The sequence below is a fragment of the Urocitellus parryii genome, chromosome X (genome assembly GCF_045843805.1).
Source record: "Urocitellus parryii isolate mUroPar1 chromosome X, mUroPar1.hap1, whole genome shotgun sequence".
In the NCBI taxonomy this organism is placed as follows: Eukaryota; Metazoa; Chordata; class Mammalia; order Rodentia; family Sciuridae; genus Urocitellus; species Urocitellus parryii.
In genome coordinates, this window is record NC_135547.1 from 59252060 (window position 1) to 59264320 (window position 12261).

At 50.4% G+C, this 12261-nt stretch overlaps 1 protein-coding gene across 2 annotated transcripts; it reads left to right on the forward strand.

Annotated features, from left to right (window-relative positions):
- The first annotated feature begins 690 nt into the window (after positions 1-690).
- Armcx4 (armadillo repeat containing X-linked 4) lies at positions 691-11688 on the forward strand. Of its 2 annotated transcripts, none has more exons than XM_026410523.2 (6): positions 691-757; positions 1247-1313; positions 2031-2110; positions 2465-2556; positions 3054-3145; positions 3469-11688. In XM_026410523.2, the coding sequence occupies exon 6, from the start codon at positions 3603-3605 to the stop codon at positions 11358-11360; it is 7758 nt and encodes a 2585-aa protein (XP_026266308.2). In that variant the 5' UTR covers positions 691-757; positions 1247-1313; positions 2031-2110; positions 2465-2556; positions 3054-3145; positions 3469-3602; the 3' UTR covers positions 11361-11688. The 2 variants fall into 2 exon arrangements, with proteins under 2 accessions (XP_026266308.2, XP_026266309.2); XM_026410524.2 differs by having other exon boundaries at positions 2465-2548.
- The last annotated feature ends 573 nt before the right edge of the window (positions 11689-12261 follow it).

The following is a 12261-nucleotide window of genomic DNA, read 5'->3' on the forward strand; positions in this document are numbered from 1 at the left end:
ACCTGTGAAAGAGTTTATACCAAGTAGAAAACATTTTTAAGTGGCACAAAATAGTGTAAACGAATGTGTCTCGTGTTATTTTTACAACCTGAATATTTTTTATGTCGAATGAAAATGACTTTACTGCATTTTCCCATTACAAAAAAAAGTGATAGTAAAAGGAAAAAAAGGAATATATAAAAGAAAGTTAAGGCTTTACTTTCACTCTGCTTTCCTTTCAGGCACCTCCTTCTCTAGGCAATTTGGTGCTGGCGCTGTAGGTACTAAGCGAGGGCAGGTTGTGTAGGAGGTGGGTGGGGAGCATTGATCTTTTAGCATACCAGGAAAAGAAAGGATTCCTCGAAGATGCAGAAAAGGCTACAACCAAGGCCTGGAAGTGGGTGAGGGTGGGGGTGGGGGGGTAGAGACCCACCCTGGCAACAAGAGACCGGTAAACTCCAACCGCAAGGCGGTGATGCCACTTGTGGGCTCTCAGATTGGAGAGGACAGAGATGAGTGACAGGGTAGTGCGCACAGAGGCGCCGCGCAGAGACCGGAGGTGGGGGTTGTCTGTGCTTGAGGAAGGGGGTCTTGTTGACTGCCTGCCGGAGGGTGGGGGTCTGTGGGGAGGAGAGCCAGCGATGACGCGCGGCCCTCACGTGACCCGGAGCTGCAGAGCGACGCAGCCCAGGGTGCAGTCGTCACTCTCCTCTGGCTACCAGCTCCCCGCTGCCCTGCGCATGGCGGGCTAGCATCAGGCCCGGGGAAAGCCTAGCAGGTAAGGGTTTTTGGGCCGCGCGCCGCCGCCAGGCCAGCAGCTGCTTGCCGAACCGTCTGAGGTGCAGGGACCGGCCAAAGAGGTGTCTGTGCTGGCTCAAGTTCAAGGAGCTTCTGCCTCTGATTTTCCCGAGTGCCCTTACCCCCATCTAAATCTGTTCAGGGGAACCATGAGCTTTGACAGGGTGGCTGGTGGGGAGAGTGTCTCAAGAGGGAAATACAGAACTAGATGTCCATCCTTTCTAATTCTAATCACTGACCGCACATGCCCGCAGGCTTCCTGATCATCTCAGAGGAAGGGACGCGCCACGGTGGCGTTTGTAAAGAAAATGGTGGGCCTTAGTGACTGGACGGCTGGGTTGGTAGGGGTGGTGTCTGAGCGAGGGGAGGGACGTTTGATAATCGTGTTCCAGAATCCGGAAAGGCGAGTACTGGGGTCTGTGGCCTGTGTGCTGTTCTAAGCACTCATTGCTTCTCTTTCTGACAATAGTTCGGTGTGGCACTGTTTGTGGTGAGGCGAGGGAAGGAGAGGAGAAAACTGCACAGGATCTATGGAGGTTAGTGTGAGCACGGGCACCGTCTGTGAAGTTCTATATGAATTCCATGATAAGCATTTAGGCGCTGCTATCTGATTGGGATGTAGGCAACTTTCCCTAAATTGTGTTTTCTTTACCAAGCTTGGGACTTTTAACTTATATTTTGTATTGAAGACCAATAAAGACAGCGAACTTTTCTACAGATGCTTTTATTTGTACTTCAGTTAATGTCAAAAATATGGATTTTATCAAAGAACATTACTATTTTTTTGAGATAGTCTTTGGGGGAAAGGATAATGATTTTGCAGAAACAAAAGCCCTCCCCCACACCTGTATCTTCTGCTAGAGACTCCTCAAAATGGGTTTTAGGGAAAGCAGAAGGCAGTAGGCTGTGGTTCTATAGTCATGGGGCCTGGGGCCCTGCATCTCTTCCACCATACTGCAGTTTTACAGATACCTCTGCCTTCCTGACTATCTTGGTGAAGGAAATGGAGGACTTTTGGGGGTGTCCCTAGAATGCTACAGGTGGTTTTAAAATAAGTTGCTTCTATCTTTCCCCTTTTTTCTTTACTTGTCTCCCTTTTATACTCTGTGCATTACAGTGCTAGGAAAGCCCTAGGTTCTGCCTGCTAGGAAATGGCTGTCTCTCAGAAAGGCAGACACAACAACCCATATGTTAGATGTTAGGATGTCACAAACATTCAACATTCACCCTCCTTTTTTTGTCTCTGTTCCTAGGTCTTCTCATAGGCTTGCAGTAGGCCTATTTACCACTAGAAACAAGAGAAAGAGAAAGAGACTGGCCCATAACTATGGAGGTTAGTGTGAATGTGGGCAGTGCATGGGGATGACAAGAGAGGGTGGGCTGAACAGGTTTTTGAGTCTTGAGAGAGTCTCATTGGAGGGTCTTTCTGACTCTTCTACACTCTGCCAGCTTTCTACAGTGATAGCATATGCCCTGTTGATTTTAGTGCAGGAAACAGTAAGAATATTGGGGTGAGGGTGGCTATGGTGTGACTAAGAAGACTTGAGTAGGGGAACACAAGATAAGACACCTTAGTAAACTAGACCTGGGCTCTTATAGGCAAGCATTGGGGTCAGGAATTAAAATGCCTGTCTTTTCTACCAAGCACTTAGTCTTCATTATCTCCTATGTGTTCACTTATCTATAGATCTATCTGCACGTCTGCTACAGGGCTTGAGATAACTGGAAACAAAGAAACAAGAAGAAAATTGTCTCCAATCAGTATAGACTGGTAAGAAGGTGAGGACTGGCTGGGTCAACTTCTAGGATGGGTTAGTGGAGACCAGTGTGCATCCAATAAGGACCAGTGTCTGGTCTAGAGGATCCTTAATCCCTCCCTTTCTCAGTTATCTTTACCCACCTCTGTCATTAACCTTGAACCCTCACCTTAATTCGAAAAGAGTGTGACAACCCCTGGGGGGAGTGAAGTGATCTGAGGGAGTTGATATTCTTGTCCCATTAAGAACAAACTCTTACCAGGCATGGTGGCACATGCCTGTAATCCCAGAAGCTCAGGAAGATTGCAAGTTCAAAGTCAGCCTCAGCAATTTAGCAAGACCCTGTATCAAAATAAAAAAAAAAAAAGAAATCTATATTAAAAGGTCTAGGGATGTGGGCCAGTGGTTAAGTGCTCCTGGGTTCAATCCCTGGTAAGAAAACAAACAAATAAACCTCCCCCCAAAAACAAACTCTCTATTCCTGTATGTCACTCCCTGTGTCTCTCTGTTTGTCTTTAGGTCCAAAGATCTCATGAATTTATGTATCTACTTTAGGGCGTATCACCAAGAAAGAAAAGGAAAGAGGAGGGGAATTCTTTGGATCAGTACAGGTTGGTATGGAAGTGGGGACCTGTGGGAACTGTGACCAGAGTAGGTCTAGTAAAAGTTAAAGTCTGGAGGCTTCTCAGTTTCTCCCATTCATCATCAACCTTCTCATCATCCTTCCTGGTATATGGAAGTACCTCAGGGGAAAATTGTTGGGCATTGTGGAAGGTGGGAAGAGGGTGAAATAAGGGATGGAAAGTTTGCTAATTATTCTCTTCTCCCACCAAACACATAATTTCTGCCTTTTCCTGTTCCTCTGTATATCCAGCTGTATGATACAATAGAACTGGAAGAGAAATTTTAGTTTATTTCCTTCCTTCACTTCTAGGTCTACCACCAGTTGCAACTGTAGTGGCTGAAGACCAGCACCATCACAGGCCTACATCCAGACCTATCACGTTCTTTCCTCAGCCCGAGTGAGCCCCCCTGTACCTTGTTCGTGCCTTCAGCAGGGGTTATTACATGGGCCGCATTCAGGAAGTGGGCTGGGCAACTGCAGGACTGGTGATCTGGGCTGGCACCTGCTACTACATTTACAGATTAACCAAGGGAAGAGCTCAGAATGAGAGGAGACTTGCCAGAAATGGGTCCAAAGTCAAGATGGAGACTATGGTTGGGGTACAGAACCAGACCTTGGCCACAAGTGAAGCCTTGGCTGGGGCAGAGACTGAGACTAGACCCAAGGCCATGACTGGAGCAGAAACTGGAGCAGGAGGTGGGCTTGGGGCTGAAGCAGAGGCCCAGGTCACTGCTATATCCAGACCCAAAGCCAACTCTCAGTCCAAGGCAATGGCTGAGGCAGAGACAGAGACTGAATTTGAGGCCAAATCAGTGGTTGGAACACTGATCATGACAGAGGTAGTGACTCTGACTGAGGCCAATGCCAAAGCTAGGGAAGTGGCCATGAAAGAGGCAGTGACCCAAACTGATGCTGAGGCTGGGGGACTAGTGAAGAAAGAGGCAGTGACCCAGACCAAGGCTAAAGCTTGGGCAGCGGTTGCCAGGTCAGAGGCCAAGAAAGAAACAATGACCCAGACCAAAGCTGAAGCTCATACATTGGCTGAAAAAGAGACAGAGATTAACAAAGTAATGGTGACACAGAGTGAGGTCTTGGCAGTGACCAAGGAAATGGTCAAGATTGGGACCATGAACAAGGCTGGAATTGTGGCTGAAACCAAGACAAGAACCCTGGAAGAGACTGTGAGTGTGGTTAAAACTCATTCTGAGGCTAGGCCTGATCCCACAGTTGATGCTAAGGAAAATCTCAATGGCACGTCCAGGGCAGAGGCTGGAGTGGACATGAAGTTCTGTGCACAGTCTCAGGCTGTGGCCAAGGTCCAAGATGATGACATGCCTGGTGATAAGGACAAGGGTAATCTTAAAATCCTGTGTAAGGCAGGCTCTGGGGTAGACACAAAGGCTTCTTTCCAGCCCCAAATTGCTCCCCAGACACAGGCTGAAGCCATGCCTGGGGCAAAGGTTATTGACAGGGGTGATGACAATGCCATGTGTAAAACAGAGATAGAGGCAGATATGAAAGCTTGTATAATACAGTCTCAGACTATGGCCAAAAAACAGGCTGAAGCAACATCTGGTGCCAGGGTTGATGGCAGGGTAAATTCCAATGTCATATCTAAGGCAATGACTGGAGCTGACATGAGGGCTACTGCTCAGGTACAAGCTGTATCCAGTGCTCAGGTTGAGGCCATACCTGATGCCAAGGTTAAGGGTAGAGCCAATCCCAATGCCATGGCTAAAGCAGTGGCCAGAACAAACACGAGGACCTATTCACAAGTTGAAGCCTTGACTGATACCAGGGATAAGACCAGAAGTGATCCCAATGTCATGGCTAAGGCCGGGGCTGGGATGGACATGTTGTCTTGTACCCAGATTCAGTCTGTGGCAAATGTCCAGGGTGATGTCTTGCCTGATGGAAGAATCAAGGCTAAGGGCAATGCCAATACCATGTCTAAGGAAGGAGCTGAGGCTACGGCCCAGAGCCAGGGTGAAACCTTACCTATTACTAGAGGTAAGACAAGGGGCAAAGCCAAAGCCAAATGTAAAGCAGGGGTTGGGACAGACATGAAAACCTGTGTACAGCCTCAGGCTGGGATCAAGACCCAAGCTGAGGCCTTGCATGATTCCAGGGTTGATGGTAGTAGTGATTCTAATGCCATTTCCAGAGCAGGGTCTAAGACAGACCAGAGGACCTGTGGTCAGCCCCAAGCTGTGGCAAATTTGCAAGGTGAGACCCTACCTGGTGCCAAGAATAGGGTCAAAGGCAACTCCAACACTGTGCCTAAGGCAGGAACTGTGGAAGGTACAATGGGCTCTTCCCAGTCCCAGGCTGTGACCACTTCCCAGAATGAGGCCTTGCCTGGTATCAGGAATAAGGTAAAGGGCAATACCAATGCTGTGCCTAAGGTAGAGGCTGGGGCAGATGCAACAGGGTCTGCTCAGCCCCAGGTTGTGGCCAATTCCCAGGGTGAGACCTTGCCTAGTACCAGGAATAAGGTCAGGGGCAATCGCAATGCTGTGCCTAAGGTAGGGGTCAGGCAAGATACAGTGTGCTCTGCCCAGCCCCCAAATGTAGCCAATTCCCAGAATGAGGCCTTGCCTGGTGCCAAGAATAAGGTTAAGGGTAATTCCAATGCTGTGCCTAAGGCAGAGGCTGGGGTGAATTCTGCCTATCCCCAGGCTGTGGCCAATTCACAGGGTGAATGCTTGACTGGTACCAGGACTAAGGTCAAGGGCAATCCCACTGCTATGTCTAAGCCAGAGGCTGGGGCAGGTACAATGGGCTCTGCCCATCCCAAGGCTGTGGCCAGTTCCCAGGGTGAGGCCTTATCTGGTGCCAAGAATAAGATCAGGGGCAATTCCAATATTGTGCCTAAGACAGAGGCTGGGGCAAATTCAAGAGACTCTGCCCAGTCCCAGGCTGTGGCCAGTTCCCAGAGTGAAAACCTGCTTGGTGCCAGGAATAAGGTCAGGGGCAATCCCAATGCTATTCCTAAGGCAGAGACTGGGGCAGATACAACAGGCTCTGCCCAGCCCCAGGCTGTATCTAATTCCCAGGGTGAGAATTTGCTTGGTGCCAGGAATAAGGTCAGGGGCCATTCTAGTGCTGTGCCTAAGACAGCGACTGGGGCAGGTACAACGGGGTCTTCCCAGCCCCAGGCTATGGCCAGCTCCCAAAACGAGGCCTTGCTTGGTGCCAGGAATAAGGTCAGGGGCAATTCCAATACTGTGACTAAAGCAGGGGCCAGGACAAGTATAAAGAGCTCTGCTCAGCCCCAAACTGTGGCCAGTTCCCAAGATGAGGCCTTGCTTGGTGCAAGGGAAAAAGCTGTGTCCAATTCTGAAGCAGAAACCATAGCAAAAGATGAAGTCTATGCAAAGCCTGAGTCTGAGGCTGTGCCCACATCTGAGAGTGAAGGTGGGATAGACTCTCAGGCTTGCAGAAGGACTCAGCCTAATATTCATGACTATTACTGGAATGGAATTGGTGTAGAGGATTGGATTGCTGCTGAGCGGTGGATCAAATTTAGGTTTCAGGCCATGGATGGAGACTGGGAAAATAGTGTGTCCTGGGCTGATGATGAGAATGAAGCCAGTATTGGGTCCTGGAGTGGGGCTAGTGATAAGGCTGGTGTTGTCAGTTCCTGGGCTGTGGCCTGTGATGAGACCAGCATTAAGTCCTGGGCTGGGGCTGGAGCTAGGGCTGAGAATGAGGTTGCTGTTGCATCTTGGGTAGGAGCTGGGGATCAGGCCAGTGGAGGAGTCTGGGCTGGGGGTCAGGCTAGTGAGGGGTCCTGGGCTGTGGACAAGGCCAGTGGTGGTTCCTGGGTAGAGGCTCAGAACAAGGCCTTTGGAGGGTCCTGGACTGGGGCTGAGAACCAGACCAGTGGGGGGTCTTGGGTTGTCTCTGGGAATCAGGCCATTGGAGGGCCCTGGGTTGTTGGTCAGGTCAGTGAGGGGTCTTGGCCTGCAGGCCAGGCCACTGGTGTTTCCTGGGTTGTGGACCAGGCTACTGGAGGGTCCTGGACTGTGGCTGATAATCAGGCTAGTGCGGTGTCTTGGGCTGGAGCTGGAAACATAGTTAGTATTGGTTACTGGACTGGGGCCATGGACCAGGCCACTGGAGGGTCCTGGGCTGGGACTGGTGATCAGTCCAGTGGTGAGACCAAGCCTAGATTTGAAGATCAGGCCAGTGAAAAAGGGTCCTGGACTGGGGCTGTTGTCCAGGCTAGTGGAGAGTCCAGGTTGGGACCTGAGGACCAGTCCAGTGGAAGGTCTTGGGCTGATACTGCAGATCAAGCCAGTGGAGGGCCCAGGCTTGGGCCTGTAGACCCAAGTGGTGCATCCTGGGTTGGCACTGGGGACCAGGCTGGTGGAGGATCTACACCAGGGCCCTCAGATCAGTCCAGTGGTGGGTCTTGGACTGGCACTAGGAACCTGGCCATTGGAGGGTCCTGGACTGGAAGTAGTGATCAATCTGGTGGTGGATCTAAGCCTAGTTTTGAGAATCAGGCCAGTGATGAAGGTTCTTGGGCTGGGGCTATTGCCCAGGCTGGTGGAGGGTCCAAGTCAGGGCCTGAGGATCAGTCCAGTGGAAGATCCTGGGCAGATTCAGGGAATCAAATCAGTGGAGGGTTCTTGGTTGGGGCTGTGGACCAGACCAGTGGAGAGTCCCAGGTTGGGGTTAGGGACCTGGCTGCCAGTGGGGCAAATCCTGTATTTGAGGACCAGACCAATGCAGCAGGATGCTGGGCTAATTCTGGGGACCAGCCTGGTGGAGGATCTAGCCTGGGGTCTGGAGGTCAGTCCAGTGGAAATTCCTGGGTTGGTACTGGGGACCAGACCAGTGGATGGTACTGTGCTTACACTGCAAGTCAGACCAATGTAACAGGGTCTTGGGTTGTGGCTGGTGGTCAAGATGTCGGAGTGTCCAGACCAGGGCCCATGAACCAGTCTAGTGTTGTGTCCTGGGCTGGCACTGGGAGTCAGGTCAGTGGAATGTCCTGGGCTATGGCTGGGGATCAGGCTGGTAGTTGTTCCAAACCTGGATTTGAGAATCAGGCCATTGGAGGAGGATTCTGGGCTGGTGCTGGAGATCAGACTGGTGGAGGATCCAGACCAGGGTCTCAGGATCAGTCTAATGGAGGAGGTTCCTGGATTGGAGCTGGTGGCCATGTAATTGGAGGGTCTATATCAGGTCCCACAGACCAGTCCAGTGGTGGATCCTGGGCTGCCACCGTGAGTCAGGTCAGTGGAGGGGCATGGATTGGGCCTGGGGATCAGACTGTTGTCTGCTCTAAATCTGGATTTGAGGATCAGGCTAGTGGAGGAGCTTCTTGGGCTGGTGCTGGGGATCAGACCAGTGGAGAATCCTGGGCTGTGTCTAAGCCTGGGAATGAAGCTAGTGGAGGCTCTAGGCTGGGCTCTGAGGACCAAGCCAGTGGAGGGTCTTGGGCTAAGTCTGAGGACCAGGCCAGTGGAAGATTCTTGGTTAGTGCTGAGGTAGAGGCCAATGAAGGATTCTGGTTTGGGCCTGGGAGTGAGGCCTTTATAGGTTCTTGGTGTTGGACAGGGGAAGAGGCTGTTATTGTGGCCAGGTCTGATTGTAAGCATCAGTCAAGTATTGAATCCACATCAAAAACTGGGGAAGAGATTATCAATAATTCTGAGTTGGTGGATGAGAACAAGGCCAGTATTGGGTCCTGGATCAGATCTGAGGAGGCAGCTTATGTAGGTTCCTCTGTAGGGGCTGAGGCTGGTGCTGAGGCCAGAACTGAGGCTGGAGCTGAGGCCAGGACTGAGGCCACAGCTGAAACCAGGGCTGAAGCTGGAGCTGAGGCTGGGACTGAGGCCACAGCTGAGGCTAGGGCTCAGGCTGGGGCTGAGGCCAGGACTGAGGCCACAGCTGAGGCTGGGGCTGAGGCCAGGACTGAGGCCACAGCTGAGGCTGGGGCTGAGGCCAGGGCTGATGCTGGGATTGAGGCTGGGGCTCAGACTGGAACTGAGGCTGGAGCTGAAGCCAGAACTGAGGCTGTGGCTGAAACCTGGGCTGAGACCAGGACTAAGGCTGAGGCTGAGACCAGGGCTGAGGCCTGGGCTGAGGCCAGGGCTGAGGCTGGGGCTGAGGCCAGTGCTGAGGCCAGAACTGAGACTGGGGCTGAGGCCAGAACTGAGACCAGGGCTGAGACCTGGGCTGTGGCTGGAACTGAGACTGGAGCTGAGGCTTGGGCTGTGGCTGGATCTGAGACCAGAGCTGAGGCTGGAACTGAGGCTGGATCTGAGACCGGGGCTGAGACCTGGGCTGTGGCTGGAACTGAGACTGGAGCTGAGGCTTGGGCTGTGGCTGGATCTGAGACCAGAGCTGAGGCTGGAACTGAGGCTGGATCTGAGACCGGGGCTGAGACCTGGGCAGAGGCTGGATTTGAGATGGGAGCTGAGACTCGGACTGAGGCTGGGGCTGAGATTGGCGCTGAGACTGGGGCTGAGGCTGGGGTTGAGGCCAGGACTGAGACTGGAGCTGAGACTGGGGCTGAGGCCTGGGCTGAGGCCGGGGTTGGAGCTGAGGCTGGAGCTGAGGCCTGGGCTGAGGCCAGGATTGGGCCTGAGGCTGGGGCTGAGGCCTGGGCTGAGGCCAGGGTTGGGGCTTGGGCTGAGGTTGGGGCTGGGGTTGAGGTTGGGGCTGGGGTTGATGTTGGGGCTGAGGCCTGGGCTGAGCCTGGAGCTGAGGTTGGAGCTGAGGCCTGGGCTGAGTCTGGAGCTGAGGTTGGAGCTGAGGCCTGGGCTGAGTCTGGAGCTGAGGTTGGAGCTGAGGCCGGGGCAGTGGCTGGGGCTGAGGGTGGGGCAGTGGCTGGAGCTGAGGCTGGGGCTGAAGCCAGATTGGGGTCTTGGCCCTGGGATGAAGATGTAACAACTAAAGGGTCTAGGTTTGGGGCTGAGGAAGAAGCTGGCATACCATCTTGGACTTGGTCTAGGGATGTAGATGAGGATGAGCTAAGTAGATCATCCAGCCCTGATATTGAGGAGATCAGTTTAAGGTCCCTGTTTTGGGCTGAGAGTGAGAACAGTAGTGAGTTCACATCCAAGAGTGGAAAAGATGTTAATTTTGAGTCTGGAGCTGGGGATAAGGCCAGCATTGACAATAAATTTGAGGCTGCTGATGGATTTGATCTAAGGACTTGGTTCTGTACTGGTAATGAAAACAGAAATGAAGACAAATCTGCACCTAATGCTAAAGGCAAAAAGTCCGCTGAGTCAAGAGGTATATATCCATCCATGGTCCCTGGGGCGGGAATGGGGCCATGGGATGGAGCCATGATCTGGTCGGAAACTAAGTTTACTCAACAAAATGAGGGCTTTCTAGGTGAAGATGAGTATAGAAAGAATGGCAAGTCTGGGGAGAAAATGCAGCCCTGGTCCTGCCGCTGTAAACGTGAAGCTAATATGGATCCACGAGATCTTGAAAAACTCATTTGCATGATTGAGATGACTGAAGATCCTTCTGTTCATGAAATAGCCACTAATGCCCTATATAACAGTGCTGATTATCCTTATTCCCATGAAATTGTTCGTAATGTTGGGGGAATCTCAGTTATTGAAGGCTTGCTGAGTAATCCCTACCCTAGTGTTAGGCAGAAGGCTTTAAATGCACTGAATAACATCTCAGTGGCTGCTGAAAACCATAGAAAGGTTAAAACATACTTAAACCAAGTTTGTGAAGATACTGTCACCTATCCCTTGAACTCAAATGTGCAGCTGGCTGGACTAAGATTGATAAGGCACCTGACTATTACTAGTGAATATCAGCATATGGTTACAAATTATATTTCAGAATTTCTTCGTTTGTTAACTGTGGGAAGTGGAGAAACTAAAGATCATGTTTTGGGAATGCTTGTGAATTTCTCTAAAAATCCATCTATGACAAAAGACTTGCTCATTGCCAATGCACCAACAACACTGATTAATATTTTTAGCAAGAAAGAGACAAAAGAGAATATTCTTAATGCTCTTTCACTATTTGAGAATATAAATTACCATTTTAAAAGAAGATCAAAAACATTTACCCAGGACAAATTCAGTAAAAATTCTCTTTATTTCCTATTCCAACGACCTAAAGCCTGTGCCAAAAAACTTCGAGCCTTAGCAGCAGAATGCAGTGACCCAGAGGTAAAGGAAAAAGTTGAGCTATTAATAAACAAACTCTAATTGGATATATGTTCCTACACACATTCGAGTAATATTTTGGTTTTGTAGCCTGGAAGTGATGCACATTGTAAGTTGTGTTATAACTTCAAAACTGATGTTATCTATGATGGTCTATAGATGGGCCATTTTATGAGCACCAAATGAATCCAAACTTGTACTGAAAATACATGTGTTGATTTTTATCTTGTCTGGATTGAGATATTTTTAGTATGCTTCATGAGCAGAAACTGAGCTGATTCTTCATAAGTAAGGTAATCTTTGGTCCTTTGTGTGGACTTATGTTTATACATTTGAGACTTTATTTTTATGTCATCAATAAAGTTGTGTGTTTTAAGCAGCAGAAAAAAAGACATTGTCATTTTCCTTGAGTTTATGATCTGTGTGAAGAGACAAGGTATATGGAAACAAAAATATATTAACAAAACTAGGCCATCCAGTCACAGCCAGATGCATCCCCATCAATGCTTAGAGGCAGCAGAAACTGCTGAATCCACCAGTGCTCAGAGAAGGTTTTACAGAGGAGAGGGACACTAGGACACTCGAAGTAAGCTGGGCTTGAAGGATAAGATAGAAAAGCCAGAAGGGCATTCAAGGAGGGAAGAGGGTGGAAGAAAGGCAAGGAGCAGGCTGACCTGCCTGGAGTGCAATATGTGGGGAGGCAAGTGAGGGGAGAGTCTGAGAGATGGGGTGAGTCCTGTCCACGGAACACCCCTGATTGCTACACTGGGGTGTCCAAATAGTAGCCCATTTGACCTCCAAATACTAGCCTATCTAACCCTGGGAGACAACAAAGCCTTTCATGTCCAGAGGAATGACAGGATGCCAGGAAAACCACATGGTGATTTGTGTGCAGGTTGGGTGCCAATTGGGGTGGGGCCAGAATGGTGATGGAGATTGAAAA

Excerpts from the sequence above, each read along its gene's own strand:
- Armcx4 (XM_026410523.2), top strand. The coding sequence starts at position 3,603 with ATGGGCCGCATTCAGGAAGTGGGCTGGGCAACTGCAGGACTGGTGATC.